The 23,934-nt window shown below is 39.1% G+C and overlaps 1 protein-coding gene across 1 annotated transcript in view; it reads left to right on the plus strand.

Moving 5' to 3' along the window:
- RTF1 (RTF1 homolog, Paf1/RNA polymerase II complex component) overlaps window positions 1-11,225 on the plus strand; it is a 30,868-nt gene extending 19,643 nt beyond the window's left edge. Inside the window, 10 exon segments of the mRNA XM_040558571.1 lie at window positions 691-773; window positions 2,211-2,298; window positions 2,384-2,491; window positions 3,066-3,143; window positions 4,295-4,416; window positions 4,781-4,838; window positions 5,414-5,491; window positions 6,583-6,678; window positions 6,964-7,075; window positions 8,399-11,225. Coding sequence (XP_040414505.1) covers window positions 691-773; window positions 2,211-2,298; window positions 2,384-2,491; window positions 3,066-3,143; window positions 4,295-4,416; window positions 4,781-4,838; window positions 5,414-5,491; window positions 6,583-6,678; window positions 6,964-7,075; window positions 8,399-8,505 — 930 coding nt within the window. The 3' untranslated portion in view covers window positions 8,506-11,225.
- The last annotated feature ends 12,709 nt before the right edge of the window (window positions 11,226-23,934 follow it).

Raw genomic sequence — 23,934 nt, forward strand, 5'->3', positions numbered from 1 at the left:
GGAGCACTAACAAAACCTGTTCTTTCAGCTCTGGTTCATGCTGTCTTGTCCCTTTATTTGTATTGCAAACTAGAGTTTCTCTAGAGTCCTCTAGTAGAGGACTCTGCTTTGACCAAGTAAGGATGAGTAAGAATCATTCCTTATTTCTGGGAATATTCCATAGTTATTGTGTGGTCTCAGTTCTCACTTTACAAAGGGTTTCTAGTACATCAGTGAGCTTCAGAAGAGAAGGTGATTTAGAGCACAGTTTTATTTTTCTGCTTCATTGCTCTAACTGCACAATCATAGGATACAATAACGTTGTCTAAAATAGCATTAAAATGGTCCCCAGAAGGGCTGCATTTAGTATGTGAATAGCTATAGTGTTTTTCATTTGGAACATTCAATTAACCCTAGTTTAGTTTCCTGTAAAGAAAACAGGGAGGTGCACATCATTTGGCTAGGAGGTAGACTGAGAAGATACAAAAATGCATCAAGCTTTCTGATTATACAGTTTTCCAACTCAAAGGTGATACATGACGAACTGATTCAATACCTGATAATGTACATTGAAGAGTCCTGCTTCCTTTGATGTAGTTAGAATTGTTAATTAGAATAAGGTTTTTGATGTCTAGTGAAAAGGCTTAAATATGTCAGATACGTTCTAGGAACACACACAAAAACCTCTTGCATCCTTTCTTTTGTGTATAGGTTGCTGAAATAACTGGTGTGGTAGAGACTGCAAAGGTTTACCAACTTGGTGGTACCCGGACAAACAAAGGACTGCAGTTGCGGTAAGAAACCAAAGCAACCCTTATCAGTTCACGAATCTGCGTCCTTCTTATAGCATGCAATGTTCCCTGGGTGGTTTGGAGACGAGAGCTGAAAAACAAACTGGACCTTGCAATGACTTACTGTTAGGATGCTTTTTTGTGGTTTTATTGTTTGTTTTCTAACACGTATGCATAATTAAATCATAAAAAGTCTCATGCAGGGACTTGTGTTTGTGTTGACAGCTGAGCAGTTTATTTGCACTAGTAACCCATGATTGCTCATATAGACCTCTTGAACTTTGCCATATTCTTTCCTATGTTTTCACCACCATTGCTATAATCAGGTGTTAGAAATATGCATCATTTAAAGGCATACATGATGAGGTGTGGTATATGTGTTACGACAGAAATAGTGTTTTGTAGGGAAGAAGCTGAATATAGTATCAGATTTCTCAGTTGTTCTTACAGCACTTATAAGGTTTGTGTAATGAGGTTTAACAGTTCCAATACAAAATATCCTGATAAGATAGGTCAAGAAGATATTAACCATTTGGGAGAAACAGATAAGTATGTGGAGAATAGATGTGGGTGCAAATGTGGAGTAACAAAAAAAAAAAGTCTTACGTAACTCCATCATGACATAGAATAGCTTCTTAGGCTACCTCAGGAGAGAGCTCATGTTTTGATTGAAATTTACACCATGGCAACTAAGTGTAGTAGTGGTTAGTGGCAGTATAGTAGTTCAGCTGGTATAGCTCCACAGAATGTAGTCTCTAAGGCTTACTGGCCCTTGATTAGCCAATGAATGAGAAATTATGCAGGGGTTGGCTCCAGCAATGTATAATTCAGTACTGCTTACAGGGGATTTCTACTGGTCCAAACATGAAAAAACTTTGTTTCCTAACATCATGCGATGGGTCACCAAACAGGGTACTTATGGTTCAGGTGTGAGATAAGTTGAGGATGATCAAAGGGCTGGAACACCTCTCCTATGAAGACAGGCTGGAGGAGCTGAGGTTGTTCTATTTGGAGAAGAGAAGGCTTTGGGGAGACTTTACAGCATCCTTCCATTACCTAAAGAGGGCCTAAAAGAAAGCAGGAGAAGGGACTCTGTCAGGGAGGGGGGTTGGACCTAGATGATCTTTAAGATCCATTCCAACCTGAAGCATTCTAAGATTCTAAATCTGTTTCTCTTTACTACTGAGCGTATTACTTGCTTAACTGACTGTTTCTTGCAAACTTGCTGTCAAGTATTCCTTTGTATTACTACTTGGTAGTAAGAGCTCACTTAGGCTCCCAAACTCTGTCAGACCTTACGGAAGTTAAGAATAGATAGCACATGAGCCGAGAGTAGCCTTAAGTGTCTGTTTTGGGGCTTCATGGGTCAATTTATTACTTAAAGATAAAATACCACAGCTCTGTACCATAAGAAAGGGATGTTGCATTTTCTTGTTGCAGGCATGGCAGTGATCAGCGTGTGTTTCGTTTGGAGTTTGTCTCAAATCAGGAATTTACTGAAAGTGAGTTCATGAAGTGGAAGGAAGCGGTAAGTTTGCCAGACTTCAATATCTTCTAAGCAGCCTTCTGCCAGGGGTATTCTAAGTAAAAACTAAACTTGTTATTGTATTTAGATGTTCTCTGCTGGAATGCAGCTACCCACACTAGATGAGATAAACAAGAAGGAAGTGTCCATCAAAGAAGCCCTCAACTACAAGTTTAATGACCAGGACATTGAGGAGGTAAACAGTGTGTTGTAGTGAGGCTCTTGCAATGCTTAAAGGTGGAAGGAACTCATGGAGTAGAGCGTTAGCTCTTACCAAGCAAAATTATCATGGTATCTTCTTCCTAAGAAGAAAATGAAATTGCATAACTGGATAGAGTAGCTTGGTGATCCAGCTGTTTGGTTCTGACTGCTGCTTTACTTCATCCTTTGTGCCCTGTTACCTTCGTCCTCAACTTGTGTTGCAGAGCTTTGAACTCCTAACCCAGGTGTGGCAACTTAGTTCTCAAGTTCTGGAAAGCTAACAGCATCGTCATAGATGCATTTATCACAGTTTCTGCAGCTTAATATTTGCTTCATACTGACCAAATGTGATTAGCATCAGATTTTTATAGGTCGTAAGTGAGGGGAAAGGAGCTGTAACTCATTACCAACTCACAAATTAAAAACAGCAGCAGAGAAAGAGCATGAGTAAAATTCTGTGGCAGTAAGTACATTTCTTAGGTGATATTGATCTGTTGCTTCTAGTGTCTAAGTATTAAAGTAGACATTTCATACCTGCATATCTTTGCTGTTTCTTATGGCTCTTACAGATTGTGAAAGAGAAGGAAAGGTTCAGAAAAGCCCCTCCAAATTATGCTATGAAGAAAACTCAGCTGTTAAAGGAGAAGGTGAGAGATAAGATGATGCCTGCAAGCTTAATGCAGTCTTTGATTTAGAAGAACTGGAGCTCGTCTGGATTTTGGCAGAAGTCAGCAGTAAGCTCGACTTTAACTATGCAGTTAAGAGGCGGCTCTCAAGGTTCACTGCTGGGTTCAGAACACTTAGAATCCAGTTTAAGCTGTTGCATTCCTTCATTAAGGATAATTGCCAATGATACTAGCTGATACTAGAAGTTAAGTAGTTCTACTTCAGGAACTAATTTTCCTTTACCTTTTTTGCAGGGTACTCACTAGTAACACAAAGTTGACAAAGTCAACAAAGTTGACTTCAAAACTAGTGTTAAATTGTCTTTTGCTCAGTGTTGACTGAGTTTTTATTTTGTTATGACCAGTAATTTGTATTGAAAAGAATACACTGAAGGGATTTACTTGCCCCTAAACTGTTTTGCATGTAGACTTCCTGGAATGCATAGACCTAACAGTTCTGAGAAGTCAAAGCCCAGAAGACAAGTAAACAAGCAGTCTTAAGTATCTCTGAGGACAAAGATATAAAACATTGTTTTTGTTTGTGCAGCCCTTTTTCAAGACCTTTGTGCTTCATGCAGAGTAAAAACAAAGAGATAATGTTAATCATTAGTTCTATATTCTTTGACTTAACTGTAGTGCTTAGTCATTTTTTACTCCGCATGAATTTGTAAATAGTTTGACAGTGCAGAGGAGTGCAATTGCCTTTTGTTGTCACCAGGTGGCATAATAAGCTACTGTTGTTGTCTGTCTGATGTTTTAGTAGGGGACCCTCCAACTTGCTTAAATAAGTGGCAACTCACAATTGAAGAAATAATCTGTTTCTTCCTTGGCTGACAAACAGCAATATTAAAACTTAATCTAAGTGAGTTGTCCTAGTCATTCTGAAACTAGTGTTCCTAAGTCGTCTTTACCTTCAGGGGTTTCAAAGGTTCATGGAATTTTTCAGAATGAGAGGTCCAGTTTTGCTTTAAGTTGAAGGGAAACTTTAGCTCTCTGCTATATTCTTAGTATATGGGGTTAGAACATATACAACTGGAATAGGGTTAGCTGGCTGATTTGTGCGTCTATCACTCATTTCTCTGACTGGCACTGTGGTAAAGAGTAGTGCCTAATGAATTATTGTTTGGTTGAAGGCCATGGCTGAGGACTTGGGGGACCAAGATAAGGCCAAACAGATTCAAGATCAGCTTAATGAACTTGAGGAGAGAGCAGAAGCCCTGGATCGTCAGCGAACAAAAAACATTTCTGCAATCAGGTAAGAAACAGATATTGGGAATTTTCTTTCTAAAATAATATCAACCAAAAGACAGAGAAATCAGTTAAATTGGTAGTGATCTAGCTGTAAGGCTTTGTTTCCTTTTTTTGTACAGTGTATTCATGAACCTTATATCATGATATCTCTGTTGGATTTTGCCTCTCTGCTTCCTTTTGTGTCATTCAGTTAAAACTGTCAAAAATAAAAACTCATAACTGGGATAGCAGTTGTGTTGTGTAAGAGTAATTAGTAATCAGATGAAGATGTAAAAATGCTGATGGGCGTTTTATTGTATAGAGGTTGATAAATGACAGTCACTTTCTTTTTCTTTTTCCCCTCTTCTTTTTTTTTTTTTCTTCTGCAGTTACATCAACCAGAGAAATAGAGAGTGGAATATCGTTGAGTCTGAGAAGGCTCTCGTGGTAAATAATGCCAAATTAATACTTCTGTGCATAGAGAGATGAAATGATGCATAGCAAGATAATTGCATGATGAAATTACTCATTTTTAATGATCTCATAACACCTTTTATATAGGCAAGTGACGTGACTTTTGTTTGTTTTAAGCAAATTGCTTTATCTTTATGATCAACTCAGTCAGGAGATTACTGACTGTAGTAGTGACTTAGCACATTCTGTAAGGGGGGAAAAAAATCGGAAAGGAGACTTCGGAGAATGAAATAGCAGACGAAATAGTCAATTCTCTGTGGTGACGCTTCTATTAAGAATAGTTAAGCTTCTTAACAAATACTTAAGTCTCAGTTACCTTGCAAGTTATGTGGCTATGTTCTGTTGTATTCGGTAAGGGCAGTTTTGCTCTGTGAAGTGTAGGATTGTGGGTGTTACAAAATCTTTCTGGTCCGTAATGCAGTTACTATTTTTGTCTCTCTAACCTTGATATTATATATTGCTGGTGAGTACCTGCATGGGTGTGGTGCTGTGGGAGGATTTATAACCATGCAAGTAGCTAACTGCAAAACAATGTGCTTCTTCTTCAGGCTGAAAGTCACAGTATGAAAAACCAACAAATGGACCCCTTTACTAGGCGGCAGTGCAAGCCCACAATAGTGTCTAATGTGAGTGTAATATTCAAGTTCAACTGAGGCAATATGCAGAAAAACAGTAAACAATGTAATGCAGGGATTAGGATGGAAAATGTTATTTGTATTCATTCCTAACTGTGCCATATGCTATCAACGCTCAGGGGGTTCCAGGGTGAGATATAATTGAGTGAAATTCTAGTCTCACTATCCCCCCCAAAAAGGGAAAAGCAGTACTTTTTTTTTCTCCATAAAACCATAAAGGACATGAGTGATATGAGCATGTACAAGGAGGTGCAACTCTGCCTTGGATTTTTGTAGCAAATTCTTATATGTAGAATTACTCTTTACACAGATTTAGTTAGCTTTGGGAAGACGGCTTTCTTTAGGTGTGAGTTTTGCTTCTAGTTGGTTGAGATTTTCTTTAAAGATCTGTGAAAGGAAAGAAGAGACTAGACATTTCGGGCCTGTGATGAATAAAGTAGTTTAACACAAACTTCCACTGTGATAGTGACAAAACCTGCTATTGCAATCCATAGCTGTATAAATGACGGATAACAAAGTTGAGTGATCAGCTCTTACTTCTAAACAATTTGGCTTTGAAGCATGTTCTGAAATAGTATACAGTTCTGGTATCAGTACTTAAAAAAAAGTCAAGTGGGATCTTGTCAGTCTCTACAAGTTAACAAGGAAATAGATTTTATTGCAGGGCCTGAAATAAATAATTATTTATTAGAAAGAAGAATCATAGTTGTTGAGTAGATTTATTATGGTAGACAACTATTACCATGTAAAGAAAAGTCTTTTAATAATTTCGTCACTAGTAGAGTGTTTCAGCCACAACTGTAAGCTAAAAGCAATCCTATCTGAGGACAGTTTTAAGACCAGTCACAGAAATGTGCTATCTTCTCAAAGAAAGACTTTCTGAGGAAATTTTTTAGTGTCGTACTACCAGATGCATTACATAGGTATCAGGATGTCTTAAAATGTCTTTAAGATCCTGAAGACTGGGCTAACTGATCTAGATCTTCTTTTGGTTTTATATTAATGGATATGAGCACTGTCTCAACAAAATGGCAGTATAGTTTTTCACCAATTTAAATACAGTGTTTTATTTTCCCCTGCAGTCCAGAGATCCTGCTGTACAAGCTGCCATCCTTGCACAGCTAAACGCAAAATATGGATCTGGTGTACTACCAGATGCTCCAAAGGACATGAGTAAGGCAAGTTTCATTTTCTGATTCTGTTTTGTGTTCCCTTCTACCATCGCAGCTTTGCTCTAGAAGCTTATGACTAATAGTAGATGTGCATGCTTCAGCTCTAGAAGTAAGTATGCTGCAAAGCATTATTATAGAACAGCTTTTTTTTTCCACGGGGAAAGAAAATTAAGTTTCTCCAGCACTGTGAAAGCTAAACTAAATGTTTGTGATGAAAGCTGGGGTGAACAGTATTCTCATTATCTTTGTCTAGACACATAAGGGTTGGAAATTTACTTATTTTTCTTCCAGGGTCAAGGGAAGGATAAAGATGTGAACTCTAAATCAGCCAGTGATCTCTCAGAAGATCTTTTCAAAGTACATGACTTTGATGTAAAGATTGATCTTCAAGTTCCCAGTTCTGGTACGTTTTCCAGTTGATTTTAGGGGTATGATTGCCCAGATCATTATGGTAGAGCTTAGTTTTTTCAGAGTCAGTGGTGGGCTTTTGAAAATGGGAGCAAAGGATCTGTGTTTGTCTTCCTGGTAAGTATTATGAATTGAGGAGGAGAGGTATGTGTGCTAGCGACATGCACTGAGAAAACAAGAGTAGCTGGATTGTGTTACACTGAAAGCCTGTATATACTTGTATCCTTGCTCCAAATGCCTAGGGAGAAAAGGAGGTAACAAGAGTTTTCTGATATATTCTTCCAGTCTACAGTATCTGTGGCTTCTGTAATCCTTGAGGAACATCTGAGTGTGTTGTATTTAATAAGCTTTGATATCTACTCTGATACTTACTCTACAAATTTGTCTAGTCGCTTTTGAAGCCAGATAAGCTCTGGGTATCTGTAATGTCCTATTCCATAATCTGTGTATGCACTATGTGGATAAAGTATTGGTAAAGCAGCAGGTCCAAAAATCAAGCTGCTGTTCACTGACTTTAGTATTCCCCATAGTGTTGAAGCAAAATTTTATGGGGACCAAAATATTGGGAAAGGGAGTGAAGGTGTACTTACAGATACACATTTAAAATCTTATAAAGAAGGGAAAGTAGAAGAGGTTGAGTCCTTCCAAACTAGATCAAGATTGGAATCCTGGATGTAAGACTAGAATTTGGTAGAGTGGCAAGAATAGGAGTGTGAATGCAAATTATGAACTTCAGGAAGCTGGCAAGCAGATAAAGGCTAGGCACAGAAGAACACTGAAAACTAGAAAGGAGGCTGAAAAGAGTGTGAGAGAGAAACAATATAGATACAGGTTTAAGTATGGATGGTGGTTTTGTTTTTGACAACACTTGTATCTTGTTTAGTGCAGTCTTCTTTCATAACGGAAGAATTGGGATTATTTAAAGTGTGTGTAAGGTGTGTGTTGTAGACATCGGTAGGAAGTCTTACTTCCATCTTATTTGTCTCTTTTGTGCTTGCTATTCTTATGGGATGGTGATCTGTCGAAGATCTGAGCTGAAAGGCTCCATGTGTATTGTGATTTCAATATGCTGCAGAGTAATTTTCTTAAGAATGAAAGTACTTTTACTGGCAGAAAGCAAGTTTAACAAATGGAGTGAAATTTGCATGTGCTTTATCTTTGAAGATAAGCAACCAGATACTGCCTATGTTAACTTTTAACCTGATGCATACCAGAGAAGCCAAATGTGATTTTGTGGTGAAGTTGTCAGTAAAAACGAGAAGTAAAAATCTGTAGTTCTCACTTATTTTGGTCCTCACTCTTCTCTTATCCCCAACAGAATCTAAGGCACTGGCCATCACCTCCAAGGCTCCACCAGCAAAAGATGGTGCCCCTCGGAGATCGTTGAATTTGGAGGACTACAAAAAGAGGCGGGGGCTTATTTGAGCGTGCCCACTCTGCTGCTTCTGATCCTGCATGCTCCATGATGATGTCCTTACCTTTTCTTCCTCCCTTTTCAGTTCTCCCTTCTGGGTTGGAGCAGCAATGGAGCTGGGAAGAGACTCTTTAAAACTGCCAGTCATCTGTAACATAAACCATTCAACTATTTACTGTATAGACCTCCCTTTTTGCCCTTTCCTCCTGCCCCCCTCACAAATGTGGATCTGTGCTATTTGGGGTCTTCCCATTTCTTTTAGTTTGAGTTTTTTTTTTTTTTGTTGATGCAGCTCGTTGGTCTACTCTGTGTTCAGTATTAGCCTGAGGTCTGGATTTCCGTAGGAATCTCTTGGTGGTCGCAGAATCAGCACTTGGTGATCTCCCCTTACATACCACCACAGGCACAGTGAATAAACATTGGCGCAAGACCTTTGTGGCTGGAAGGTCATCTGCACTTTCTTCCTCCTCTTCTTCCTCCTTCATCCTAGCTTTGGAGAAGGGAATCTTCAAAAACTGGCTTAGGTTCAAAGTGTAAATTTTTTTGGGAGGGTTGTGTGACTTTTTTTCAGGTGTTTTTTATCATTTTTAAGCTGCAGTACTATTTGTATCCGTCTGTCACAGTTCTTTACGGCTGTTTTGAATTTCTACCAGCTGTACTTGAGCATCTGAAATTGCAAGAAAGAAACTCATTAAATGTGATTCTTCTTACTAAAACGGCTTGGTTGATATAGCTGTTTAACTTCATGTTCCCTTTTTTATTTTCACTTAACTGATGAGAGAGAGGTACACAGATCTTGATGTGGGACTTGTCATCTGTAGCACATCTGGAGTCTCCAGCTTTAACTGAGTGGAGTAGCTCTTTCTGGGATGCCCCTGGGGTGCTCATTGGCTGGGCTTTAGTTTCTTCTCCAAGCCTCCAATATTACGTATTTGTTAAGTCATCGTGTCTTCACTGGGCTCTAGCTCACGTTTGTTTCTTGCTTTGTGAACCATTTAAACCGGGCTTCTATGAAACAAACAAACAAAAATTTTTTTAAATAAAATCACTTTGTGTGAAAGGGGAAGGACACAGTAAGGACACAGTAGAAAGGTCAGTGGGTAATGTATGAGAGGTAGCTGATGTGCGTTTTTCATATATAAACTGGTACAAGTGGAGTGCAACACTAGCACAAGAATTGTATGGCTTTATGAAATATTTGACTGGACACAAGGTGACAGCTCAATTATCACTCAGGTGTTTTAAAAAAAATAAAAAAAAATCAAAGTGTAAATATAAGTGACATTTAAAAAGAGCTTTTCCAAACAAGATACAACTGAATATATGGAGCTAAGAACTAAATTAAAAGAGAATTAGAAGTCTAGAAGGTAGAGGCCCTCGTTCAGGTAAGCGTGCAAGCACGTGTTTGTTCCTACTCAGGCCAGTACGAATATGCTAACTTAAGCACTGAGCTGGATAGGAATGTTTCTGGGGGACCCCGAAGAGGGAAAATGCTGATGCTCTTTTTGTGTCAGAGCATTACTATTTTTCTGAAATCATACACTGGTTATGTCTGAACCTGTGTTTGATACTTTCTTGTTGGATTCTTAATGAAACTTTAATCTAGTTCTTATTTAACTTTCTCTTATTCCTTTTTTAACAGTAGCTTTAAAGAAACATCATGTAATTGTGTGCAGATTGATACTATGAACTGTGTATAAAAAGAAAATCAACCTATGAAGCAGCTATAATCTACCATGTAAACAAATTAGGGATACTTCAGTACTTATTTACTGAATAGTCCATAATTCTAGGACACGTGGATTATTCTGTAAATATGTAATCATAGACTGCTTTATTTGATGGCCTTTTTTAGCAGCTTCTCTGGAGTTGTTGTAGGCTCTCACGTATATGTACTTTTAACTTTTTTAAGAGTGGATTTATGGAATCCATAGAATACCGTGATAACTTCATAGGAGACATCGTGATTCACTGTGTAGATATGCATTTGACATGATTTTGTTTTCTCAACAACTTCGATGATGTTAAAGATTTGTAATAAAAAAAAAATCAAAACTTATTTTGCAATAGCCAGTTTTCAAAATAATCACTCTCCAATGCTTTGCAGAAATAATGGCAAAATCAAGCAACTCAGAAGTTGATTTTCCCATGGCAATGCCTCAGAGCTCTGGGGTGCAGTGAACAGTGGTCTCTGAAGGTAACGTTAACTCAGATTCAGTATTTTGAATACGCTTGCCCTTGATGCATTGGTATTAGTGAACTTCTACATTCGGTAACACTCAAGTAGTCTGTACTGCAGTCAAAAATATCAATGAGACCTGACCTGTACAGTGTTGCAAGAAACTTTTAGTGGAGACAAAACAGGAGATGTAGGGAGTTAAGAATGCAGAAATGAATGATGGGCTATGTCCTGTTTATCTGCAACTATCAAACTGCCACTTACCCTCTCAAAGTCTCTAGATGCTGCTGAAATGCTGTTTTTGAGAGAAGCAACAGTCAGTAAAGTATTGTGCAACTCTCTTATATTGAGGATAATACATCAAGAAAGTACTCCGAGTAGTTACGGAACTGTGTATGAAAGCTGTAATCTTTTTTCCTTTAAGTGCATGTAAAGGTGAGTGACTACACCTCCCGCTCATTAGGGAGAGATTTGTTTGCTTTGTTTCATTGGTGTCCTAGCATAGTTCATTACAATTGTACAGACTTCTATAAATAAACTTGGTTTGTTGGTTTAATAAGGTTGATTATGTTTATCCCTTGATCTGAGGTGCTAAGAGTTTCCTGTTTGTGGAAGTTTGATTTTTTCAGAAGCTAACACTTCACTGGAAATTTAAGAAATAAAATGCTAACACCGTAAAATAACTAATGAAAAATAAGGCCTTTCTTTTGCAAGAGGGGCTGTTTACTCCTGGATCACTCTCTGATGACTAGAGTTGCTCCTTACCACTAGAATCAAATGGAGCCTGTTGGAAGGTCAGTTCTCTTGCATTTATGCTGCATCTTGTTAAATATACAAACTTTGCTTGTCTTGTAGAAATCCAAGCTATTTTTGTAATCAAAGCTGCTAAAGCATGTAACTGAGCTTAGAAAAGCTACTGATTGAGATGGAGTGAGACTGTACTTGGGACTGTAACTGAGACTTGATTAGCTAAGTGTTCCTTTGATGTACTTGAACAAAATGCATTTTGAAGTTTTCCTCCTTGTGAGCTTTTTTAAAACGAGTATGCTTTTAAGGTGCCATGCCAGGTCACAGATTTTAAAGGAATCTTAGCATAAACGGTCTTGCGGGTGGGTTGTCAATTTTTAACTGGCTTTGGGAGGGATCGTCACTCAAAGGAAAATATGGGATGTGCTGTTATCCCTCAAAGGAAAAGGAATTAAATTTCTGTGAGAAGAAACTGCTTTAGCAGAAGGTGAGAACTGAAAATTAGGGGCTTACAGAATACCTCATTAGTTTTACGTACTGGGGAATAAACAGACATGTAGAAGTCATCTTGGATAGAAGTCATCTTGGATTTTGGCTTTTTGCCTTTTGGTTTATTGGTAAGCCTCTGTCAGCTTGTTCTACAGAAAACAAGGGTGGATAGGGTATTTAAGTTACATTGCAGGTGTAGTTTTAACAGCTGGCAAGGTTACTTGTTTCAGATGAGGTTAATAAATACAACCTAATGCTAAGTAATGTACACAGAAGCAAAGAATACAGGTTATTTTCTGTCATGAGGCTGTAGTCGTATAATGACCAGAATATGAGAGGTCTGCCTTTGCAGACAATACAAATAAGACCATTGTGACTTGTTCTATGGTGCAAGTTGCAGGAAAGAAATCCTAAGACGTTAACTTAAGAGTGCAGGAGGGAGAGGGGGGATTTCAACAGTTGTAAACATGCCCCAAAATCAAACAGATAAAGCTTTATCTGAAATCCCTGATTATTGTGACTTTGTGTTTTATGAAAGGACCGTTACTGAATCATTTGTTTGCTCTCCTTCATGACTGCGGATAAACGTGTAATTGCCGTATGCCCCAAATGGGGACAAAAGTGTATTGAACTCAAGTGCAACAGCATAAATATCAACTTCTTCATCCCTTCTTTGTAATTCTTCTTGGTGGCAGGTCTGCCAACAAGTAATTCACTAGCGTTATTTATCAAAGTGAAATTACTGTGTAAAAATAATAATAATAAAAAAAATCAGCTCCTAAAACCAGATGCATGGCTATCAGTTTTTAGGCATTCCACTGGAAGCTGTAGTGGAGGAGTAGAAGCTGTTGGGAAGCAGCAGCCTGAATGTGAATGACTCGGAAGCTCACCTGTGGACACTGCTCAAAGGTGGCAGTTCTTGTACATCCTTGGCTCCTTAAGTATCCCAGGTATTTCTCATTTTATTCAAGCAACAACTGATTCAGGTGTTTGGTGGTATGACAGAACAAAACTGTTGCTCACGTCCCAACTATGCTGTGGAACATTATGATGAAAAATTAGATATTCCCTCAAGAGTGGCCCTAATGCAGTGATTACTTTGGCTGCAGTTAGCACAAACACATGCTCAACAGTTGGTGTAACACTGTAGACTCCCTTGATTTGGGGGAAAAATTACCTCTGTGACTAGAAAAGTAGCTTGTATGTAACATAAGCACTAAAAAAGCAAAAAGTTGTATTTCTTTGGCATTGAGGGCATACCAGTCATGAAAAACAGAGTAGCTATTTGTGTAATGAGGTTCTACACCAGGAAGTATCATAACAGACTGTAGAGGCAAACCTGTTTTTCCATTATCAAGGCAAACTTGAAGATTTGAGTAAATGCATTCTTCCTCTGAGAAAGAATAAATGAAGTTCAAAAACAGCAATCATTTTCAGTTTTGTATCTGGATTAGTTGATTGATTCAGATGTTTTTTTAATTTCCATGGCAAAGTTTCATAATATTTTGTGAAGTGATCAAAGATAAGAAGCTGAGGATAGCAAAGTATGTAGAGAGAATGGTGAATATTTTCATTTGCAGGTGACCTGAATTGCAAAGTCACAGTTTAATACTTTCCCTTGGTGCCTATTTTGTGCTGTTTACTGGAAGCTGAGACTGAGGTCTTTGCAGAATGCCACATGCCAAAATTTTGAATGGTGAGCAGAGACAGCCTGGGTGATTTCTCCAGTCCAGCTCTCTTCAGGAAGTGGTGCATAGTGGGATCCACTGTTATCCAGCACAGAATGGGTCATGATGAGTTTATTGATGCCTGGTTGTTAACTGTAAGTTATGACCTCAAATTTAGAGAGCATTTGAATTCTGAAGGCTGCTTATTGCCCCTTTGTTTTTCTCTGTTCCTCAACTTCCACCTTGAAATCAACCGTTTTATGACATCTGAAAAACTGGACTAAAGGGAGAGTCTGTCAGTAATGCAACTTTTCCAACGGTCCCCTTGTCCTGTATCCTTCCCCCTCTGTGCTGGGGCAGCACAGGGCTCCAAGAAAGCAATGTCTGTGGTGCAGGGAGCATCGATCCAGCAATACTGGGGCTGCAGTAACTGAGTCACAAGGAGAGTGAAAAGCAGTGTCTCAAAGGCTAATCTGTGGAAACCTGGGATCTGTTCTCTAGCTCCCTTGACTTGTTTTTCCAGTCCCCTGAGCTCAGGAGGACGAAGAGTCAGCTTTTGCTACTGAATATGCTGAGCAACTCCCTCAGCTCAGTGGTGGCTTCTAAGCACCCCTCTCCAACTGCCTTCACAAGCTTTTTGGCACTGGTTTGCACAGTGTACACAGCTGTACTTGATTAGATGCTGGAAAAAATGGGCCTGGATTTTCCTATTGCCTTTAGTTTCTTTATAAAATTCTATATGTATATTTTTGCTCTTATTACTGTAGCTGAAAATTAATCCTGGGAAAAGACCAACATGGTATTGTAGAAAATCATTCAGTAATAAAAAGAATCGATTTGTCAAGCTGAACCTGACAAATCAGAGGCAAAGCACTGCTCAGCCATGTCAGGTAGCCTTGGTAACCATCCACCTGGGCAACCACACACAAAAATGTCACTTTGAGGAGCCCCTGGGGCTTTGAAAATCTTTTTTTTTTTAATGAGTAATAAATGGCTACAGCATGCACAACATCCAGGAAATCAATCACATCGCAAGCCTGTAGGTTCTTCAATAAAACAATTCACGTAGAGTTGATGAAAACGTCTTACCTGTACCTGTGTCTATAAATGGAAGACAATGAAGGCTCAGTATTTAGAACATCTAATGGCTCTGGTCCAGAAGTTCTGTGGCTGAAATTACTGCTCAAAAATTTTGAGACAATAGAGTAGGTATTAGTGAAGAGGAAACACACATACAAAAACAGAATCAAGGGAGGACTACTTTTTTGAAAGTGAACTGAGCCACATGATTTGACCAATCTCCTTTAAATGGATTAGCACTTGGGTTATTGTTATAAGGCAAGGTGCTTTAATGCTGACAAAGGACAGCAAATGGTGAGCTTTTGAGGGGATTTCTCTTGGTGTGGGAGGACTAAGACTGCAGTCTCTGGATATGAGAGAAATTGTTCCATTTGCTTGCTTGGTTTTGGAAGGGTCTGCTGGCTTTCTTGCTGAGTGAATCGGGTTGGTGCTCTAGTTTACAACCAGAGAAATGTTTACATTTTTTTGTCTCTTATGTCTTGATCCTAGCCTTTACCTTCATAGATGTGAACAGAGCTAAGAAAAAAAAAATTAATTTAATCAAATAGCCACTTCTTACATTATCAAGAAGAAAAAGAGGAGGAACGCTTATTTGTTATTGTACAACACTTACCAAAATCTAAAGATGAAATTTTTGGTTCTGGGCAATAGTGGATTGCAAAGAGAGAATGCTGTCTATACTATAGAGAGCACTGCATTCAGTTTCCACAAATTAAGCATGGAGAATCTTGAAGCTGTTAATCAGTCTGGAGGGTCAGAAGTTTTGCAGAATATTTTTTTTGGTCTTTAAATTGATCCTTGTAAGGATCTCTCTGAAAAAGTAAAGAATTCCTGTAAGGGACAGACATACAGCCATCATAAACGTCTCACTAGGCTGTAAGAGACTGATTTTTCTCTTTTGTATCAAGGGGCTGAATGTTTCACAGGAAAATTTTGTGGTAAGGGAGAAATAGAGTAGGTTTTCTAATAGATTACCAACAGGAGGGACTTAAAATCTTGCAAATCAGTCAAGTGGAGGAGAGATGCCAGATGGGGAAGGGCTCCCACAAGAAGGGAGTTACTGTCAGAAGTTCTGCCAGGGAATATTCCATCACTTTGTTTTGAGTGAGAAACAGCATTCCTCTTCTAGGTGGGGAAGGGCAGCAGAGCCACGATGCTGGGTCTAATCAAATATCCCTTTGGGCCATTATCCTTTCTTGGGCAGTGGTATAAGAAATAGGGTATGGAGTTCTCTTTCCCCCTGAATATCTTATCCCAGCTTCTCAACATCCACAGTTCAGGGGCATCCAGAACCAGAGGTTGTTTTGAAACTGTTTACACTTAATCACCAATGGACCTACCTTTTCTGGGTTTGTTCAGTCTCTTTTGAAACCAAGAGCAAAGCGACACAAACCACTGCAGTTTTCACAAGTGGGTAGAAGCCAAGAGAAGAGAGGAGCACTCTTAAGACTCACTAGTAAGAGCCTATGGGAGGAGGAGCAAAGTGCAACAAGAAACTGTGATCGTCTTCATTGCATCCAACATTTGCAGAGGAATTGTAGGATGGGTTTATAGACTTTAAAGTACCTGACTTGTTGCTAAAGATCTTCATGTTCTCTTTCTTTTGCCATGCAATAAATGCCTGAAGAGGAACTAAGAGAAATAAGTTTCTGATAACTGTGGGAAATGGATGTTCAAGTATTTCTCAATTTGGGTAGCACAGGTACGTTTCTGGTGAGCAGATGTCAGTGATAGTTTTCAAAGCCTCCATTTATTGGGAACAAGAGAGCAAACTGCAACATGAGCAGCATAGGGTCTGAGCGCTTGCCCAGCCATCAACCTCAGGCTGGCTGCTTTAAGCTAGCTGGCTGCTGGCCTGAGCTTGCAGAGGTGTGAGCAGAACCAGTGCAGGGTTCTTGCTGATGTGGGAGAACGAGCACCATTCCTCTGGCAGGTAGTCGTGTTCACCAGCTCCAGTGCTGCCAGGGCTCAGCTGACTGAACTGTGCTGTCCTGAGAAAAGATTGTGGGGAAATGGTTACAGAGTCTGTCATATGCTGGCCATGTGACCTTGCCAGTTTCTTTAATTGTAAGACAGTTCTGTTGAGGACTTGTCATAAAATCTCATTTCTTGCAGTCAGGTTGATAACGTATTATCTGTTCTTTCTTTCTGATTATTTTTTTCTGGGATATACTTTTCTAAGTACATCAAATGTGGGCTATATGCCTTTACTTTCAAGGCTCTCTGCCTCTTGTCCCCACCCTACTAATCATCTCATTAATAATGAGATGCTGACTCCTGCCTCTAATCTATGACCAGTTTAAATGTCTTTCAGACAAGCACCTTCATGCTTTCTGCCCTGCTATTTCTCAGGTTTCAGTGAAGCTTTGTGCAAACACTCTCAAGGGTCCCGAATCACCCTTTGGTTTCTTCTGCAGAGTTCGACTGCCTCTTCATGCCTGGGGGCCCCAGTCCCATACCCTGCCACCTCCAGCCAGGCTCTCTTCTCTCCTGTTCGCCTTCCAGCCTGTTGGGTCCAGCCTTCTCCCCTGCTCCACCCTGGGCAGAGCAGCTCAGTGCAGGGGCTGCAGCCATCCAGAGGGAGCAAGCAGCAGCAATTTTCCATGGTGTTCTCAAGCCTGCATTCAGCAGTGGTACTACCTGCAGAGTCAGCCCAGGCTCCTGCAGTCATGTGTTTTATAACCACAAACCAAGTGTCAGGTTTTGATAACATTTTCATGGTTAAGCACACTGTGTTCCATTAAAATTGGGATTTTCCAGTAAAGTTTTTTTACATTCTTTTTATTTTCAAGTATTGCTGTTTCCTTGCAGTGCTAGTACAGTACATGAAGGCCAGCTTCAACTACATCTTGTCTGTGTGGAAAAACTAGTATGGAGAAACTTCCAGTATTTGTTCTTTATCCTCATTCTCTATTTGCTTTTCACTATCAGTGTTTATAAATCAAAATACAATAATATAATTAAAATGTGTAATAATTTGTTTTTAGTAAAACCATCTTAATGATAGATACAGATGTTGTGGGCAGTGTCAGAAATTGCAGTGCTATGGATCGTCTATCAGAAAGTTATCAAAAAATAATACCGGCTTCAAATATTGTACTAGGATATAGATTTATAGTTTCTTAAGGTGATATAACTTTGTCTATGGTAATAAAAAGAGTACCCGTTAAGTTATTTCACGCTGATTTGTTCTCATAAAACAGCGCTACGGGCTCACCTCTTGGGAGCCATGTGGCTGCACAGGCTGGAGAAGCATCATTCTGCTCCACCAAAAGTGCTTGAGCAGGACCTTTCTGAAATCATGTAGGAAAAGATCGAGCCCTTTCCTTCCTGAGCTACAACAGGGTTTTCTGAACAATTCCACCGAAGTGGTATTTACTGGACATCCTCTTGAGCAGCTGGTCTCAGCTTACAGAGACAAGCTTCTGAACCCTGCAGTATTCCTACGGGCTTGCGCTGGCAAATGAGAGCAAGGCTGTGGCTGAGGAAAAAAAAAACATACTATGATGTGAATGCCAGGAATCTTCTGATTTCAGGATGACTCTATGCCCATACTGTTCAGCTGTTAGAAACTGATGTCCCCATTACACAATCACTGTAATATTCACTATGCTACCTGAGGTCTTGGGACAAGATGCCAAAAGCATGCGTCAGGCAGTCTGTGCTGAGTTTAAGGGGTTCGTCTCAGAGAAGAGAATGGGGGATTGATATTTCCCGTCACAGAGCACTGTAGGCAACTGTGTTCTGCACAAATGCAGCAGGGTAAGAAAACGCTCATGAGTGGCACTTATTTATTGAACTATTTTTATTTAACTCTATGCATTGCATATTCTCTTTTCAGTCTCTTCTGGGTAACTAGATGATTGATTATAGCATTTTGTTTTTTTTCCTAAAATCTCAGGATGCTTTAAAACTGGAAATAAGAAAAATATAAGAAAAATGTCAGGATCTCATTGGCTTAGGAACTGGTGGTGTAAATTGGAAACATTTCACTGAGTTCATTTCTCAAATACCACTCAAGTATTTAGTGAATGTAAGGGTTAATTTGATCTCCTTTCTGCATGCTTGGATGGTGTCTTGATATTCCTCCCAGGTTACCTGTTGCAGTTTCCACCTTCTGTATGCTTCCTTTTTGTATTTGAGTTTTGTCGGGACATCCTTTTCTATTCATGTTGGCTTCCTAGCATTTTTTCCTGTCTTCCTGCTCATTGGGATGGACTGCTCTTAAGCTCGGAGGAGGTAAACCTTGAATATCAACTAGCTGTCTTGGGCCCTTCTTCTCTCCAGGGTCTTATCCCGTGGGACTCTTCCAAGCAGATCCCCGATGAGGCTGAAGTCCTTTCTTGAAATCCAGGGTTGTGATCCTGCATTTTGCCCTGTTCTATCTTCTCAGAGTTCTTCTGTCTTCTCCACCATTTCATGGTCACTGCAGCCAATGCTGCCATTGACCTTTACATTGACTCCAACAAGCCCCTCCTTCTTCGTGAGTATAAGGTCTAGCAGAATACAGTCCCACCTCACTGGCTTCTCTGCCACTTTGGTTGGGAATTTGTCATCGATGTTCCCTAGGAACCTCCTAGATTGCTTATGTCCTGGTGTCTTCAACCAGCCAGGGTGGTTGGAGTCCCCCACAAGGATTAGGGCATGAGAATGTCAGCCTACTTCCTATTGTTCACATCACCCCGGGCCCCTTCCTGTGAGCCCTGTTTATCACCCCTTCATTGGGCTGCTGGTAAAAGTCCCCAGTCATAATGTGCATAACTTTCTCTGTCATCCTCTCAAATATCTTTCCTGCAGAATTGCTTGAGCCTCCTGGGGGAAGAAAAAAAAGTTTTCTTATGAATGTACGATCAGGACAGAAAATTCTCTTCTTTCCTTGAATATTTATGCTCACTGGAGTTTTTCTTTTCATGCTCTACAGGAACGACTACACAATGTGTGCAATGTGTGCAGTGGTGCTAAGTAAAGGTAGCTAAGAGGGATTGTCTTTTATCTTTGACACAAACGTTACAAAAGTCTATTCCAAAAACCTGAACCACACAATAAGCTTTCAGTAAAGAGAAGTGGTTTGCTATGTTCACATATTTATGACCTTTTAGTTTACTAATAGAGTTCTTAAGTGGTCAAACAACGGTCTACCTCAATGGTGATTTCATCATCTCTCTCTCTCTCCAAGTTTGAACATGCTTTCAGGTTACCCTCGTAGTCTAAATGAAGACATTTAAATGCATTAGTGTTAGGACTGAATATTTCTGAGATGCACGATTAGAATTTCACAGGAAACTGAGGAGTAAATAAAGCTGTTCTGTTCTATACAGTGAATCTATCCTTTTGGATTCAAAAAGAGCCTGTTGCCCAGGTTCATGATAATAGATTTAAACTGGGGAATAATTTAATCCAGAAAGAAGGAAAATGGTGTTACAGAAAGATTTAAATTTCACTGAGGAGGAACTGAAATGGTACAATAGCCTGATTTGCTAATGTTATAATCTGCAATAAACTAGTCTGTGTTTACTCTGGGCAAGCACTGTGCTGGTGAGCAGTTTCTGTCCTGCAGCACTGTGAGTCCTTTGTCTATTCAAGGAGCATGTCCCCTGCTCCACAGGTTGCTTCATCACCCAGCACCATTGCCCTGCGGCTGGGCCCTCCTGCCAGTCCCACCATTGGGAAACCAGGGAAAGATGCAGAGATGGGGGGCTAGGGCCCCCCTCGCTCACTAGAAGCAGAGTTTGGTTTCTGACTTTGGCTTAGGTACAACCTCTAAAGCAGCTCTTAAAAAGCTGCTGTATCAGAGGCAAGATATCTGTCAAAACATACAAGGTAAGTTAAGAAAAGTCAATCAGGTGTCAAAGAATATTGTATTTACAGAAGGAAAGAAATATAGGTACAGCCTTTAAAAATAAAAAATGAATAAAAAGATGTTGGGGGGGAGTATCTAATCCAAGAGCATGTTGCAATAGGATGTGGACATCTAAAACCGAGGAAAATATACATGGAATATCCCAATTTAAACTTAGAAGAAAAAAGAAAACCACATGCATACAATGAAATTGCATCAGGATGTGAAATAAAACCAACGAGGCTCCACGTGTTGGAAGGGAGAAAGCCTATATTATCCTGGATGGTATTAAACAGCAGAATCAAAACAATGAGAGTGGACAGAGGAGAATGGAAGTTAAAGGACTTTAAAGGAAGTTAAAAGACGCTAAGTAAATACATTTTGTACAACACAGAAGTTATTTTGAAGATAGGGAGAGCTGTTTCAGGGAATTAGAACATCTGTTTATTGGTTGAAATCTTAATATGCATTTATCAGGTGGTGAGGCATTAAGTTAACGTGCGCTAATTAAAACAAATGAGGAGAGAGAAATTTACTGCTCTTAAACACAATTCAGAATGTAAAGCAGGGAAACCTTTGCCCATGCATAAGTAATTCAGATATAAAGGTAAAATAAAATAGTGTAAATAAATAGCTTCTGATTGTTCTAGAGAATATTACTCATTCTGTGCTTATAAACATGACAGGGCTTGTCAGGAGGGTGTGTCCATTAGGTAGACAGGAATTCACAGGTGCGCTGATCAAATATTTTGAAGGTGTGAGAAGGAAATTACTGTGATGTAAGATACAGTTATACTGAAAAAAAGATCTACAAATGTAAACCAGCATCTTTACTGCTTCAGCAAAAACTTAGAGAGGAATTTGATAAATAGAACATTAAAGAAAAGCCTACTAAGTGGCTGAATTCTGTAGTAATTATGGAAAATGAAGGTGTAAAGGTTTGTTTAGCTTTAGCTTCAGTGAATAAAGCAATATAAAAATGGCTCAAATTGTAAACTATTAGCTTCAAATGAAGGTAGATGTAGAAGTATATCAAAGAATGTGTACCGAAAAAAAAAAACACCGAAAAACAGAAATGCCAAAGAAAAGTTTGCCATGATAATTGTGGAAATCTATGATCTGCAATTTAAAATAGCCTAGATTTTCTTGCATGTATCTGAAATTCTGTACCAGTGTGGATTGTTTTCTCAGGACGCAATTCAGAGTTCAAGTACTAAATCTGTAATCGTATTTAAAAAATTAGGTCTGGTATGTTTGTAATGGCATACTAAATGTGTTAACAGCCTATCAGTTGTAACCAGTAAAGAGTGGGTTCCCCATTTAATTTGTAAGTTCAATGTTTTGCAAAAGGATATGACTATATGTATTTTCTATTGAGTATAGAGTATCCACAGTCAAATAGTCCTGTGGAATACAGAACAAACATTTTAAAAGACTAGAGAGTTAAGCCCAAACTGTTAATTGGCATAGCTAAAAATCTTTGAAACTAGGGAGTTTTTAGTAGAAAGCTGAGAACTGAGCTTCTTTACAGTAATATAGGCAGTATTAAAAATTGAATATTGTGATCTGTTACATGCACAAGGGAAGAATAAAACTGAAAGTATTCTAGGAAAAAAAGGAGACCTGAGACAGTGCAACAGCAAATAAGGTAGAAAAAGACTAGGCTTTTTATATTTTCATTGAGTTCCTACAAGATGATTGTTTAACATGATCAGGTATATAAAAGGAATAGTGAATATTTTCATTTGCACATAAAAATGAGAAACGAAAAAAAGAACTAGTTGTTTCAAATTAAAATACAGCACAGGCTGTTAAAATTTGACAGTATTGGTAGGTAACTGAGACTGCAGAGAGTAAACTTTAGGAGCTGTTTTGGAGAGTCATGAAATGAAAGGACAACTCAGAGAAAATTTGAGAATGAGTGGTATATGCCTTGTGTGACTTTTTTTCTTGTTGAACGCAGAGATGTAAATATAATTGTCCCTTTCTGAAACTGGTGTGAGTGACCCAAATCAGCTGTTGATGTGAGGCAGTGTGAGATACACAGGATTTCTGTCAATACTTCATTCCAACCTAAGCTCCTCTTTTCCTTTTACAGTCTTTTAACTTTATGTTAAAAATCACTTTCCTTACAAGTTTTAGATTCAGAGTGCAGAGGTTTCAGTGTGATAGATAAGAGGTTGCTATGTTTTATACAGAAAGTAAATTAAGGAAAACTGTCCAGAGTTTTAAATTAGACTGTTTGTCTAATTATATTACCCAGTTACTCATGGATTGATCGTAGTAGCTTGGTACATGCATTATTTCTGGCTTAGTTATTCACACTGTCCTCTTTTTTCAGTAGAATAGTGGGAGTGAGGCAATGAACAAACAAGACAAGGAAGAAAAAAAGATTTTAAAGTTGAATTGCTAACTGAACGTTTCAGAGGATTAACTGAAGGTCTATTAGAAGCTGAATGAAAAGAAAATATGCAGTTATGGCACAGTGGCATGATTATTTCCATTCACTGTTTATCTTACTTTCTTCAGCAAATGAGATTAAAAATACAATGGTAGATATGAAAATTTGTTGAGAAGGTTGCTTTTCAAAAATGATTAACTCCAAGCACACAAGAGAACCAGAGCTGTTGGGCATTTCATTGGAAACCAACGCCCTGTTATCTCATCCATGTAATAGTCACTTTAGCACTGCAAGGGAGCTGGGTGCATGAGGTGAACATGGTGTGAAGACTGTTGCAGCCCCAGAGAATTTGCATTAACTGAGGTTTAAGTGGGAGAAATGTTCAGCTCTGATACAGGTATGGGGTCTCCAGTGCCTGGACATCAGGGTATTCTCATAAAAGGAGGCAGCTTCATCACCCATCCTTTTTTTTTTTTTTTTTTTTTTTGCCTAGCATGGACAGAAGCAAAGAAACGTATGGAAAAATAATGTATATTGGCAGGCTTGTACTAGGTGAAGGCAACTAAGTTGATTATTACCATTTAAGCTGTAAATCTATCTGGTGATAGAGACCCCGAGAAAAAATAACACACAACAAAGACACACGCAGAGGATGAAGAAAATACCATTCCAGGAGCAATGTTGTGCCTAGAGCACAAAGACACACTGAAGGGCTGGTACCTTGCAGATGCTTCAGTTACAAGAACAGATGCAGGGGAATTACATTAGGGGAAGTAGGATGGCCAGAAGCAGGGTTTTGGAGCTGCTAGCCTTCCCCAGCGCTCATCCAGTCTCCTTCACAGCCATAGATGTGAAGAAGCTGCGGCTCCTCAGGGGAGAGCGGGAACCTACCCGCTGCCAACACCAACTGGTCCAAGTGAAAGGATTGATTTTAAAGAACTTTACTGAAAATGTTTTTCACAAAGTACAGCAAACAATTTAAAAGATATTAAGGAAGACTGGCAGCTGGACATATCTCAGGTCCATAGCTTGCTGTAA

The sequence above is a fragment of the Cygnus olor genome, chromosome 5 (genome assembly GCF_009769625.2).
Source record: "Cygnus olor isolate bCygOlo1 chromosome 5, bCygOlo1.pri.v2, whole genome shotgun sequence".
In the NCBI taxonomy this organism is placed as follows: domain Eukaryota; kingdom Metazoa; phylum Chordata; class Aves; order Anseriformes; family Anatidae; genus Cygnus; species Cygnus olor.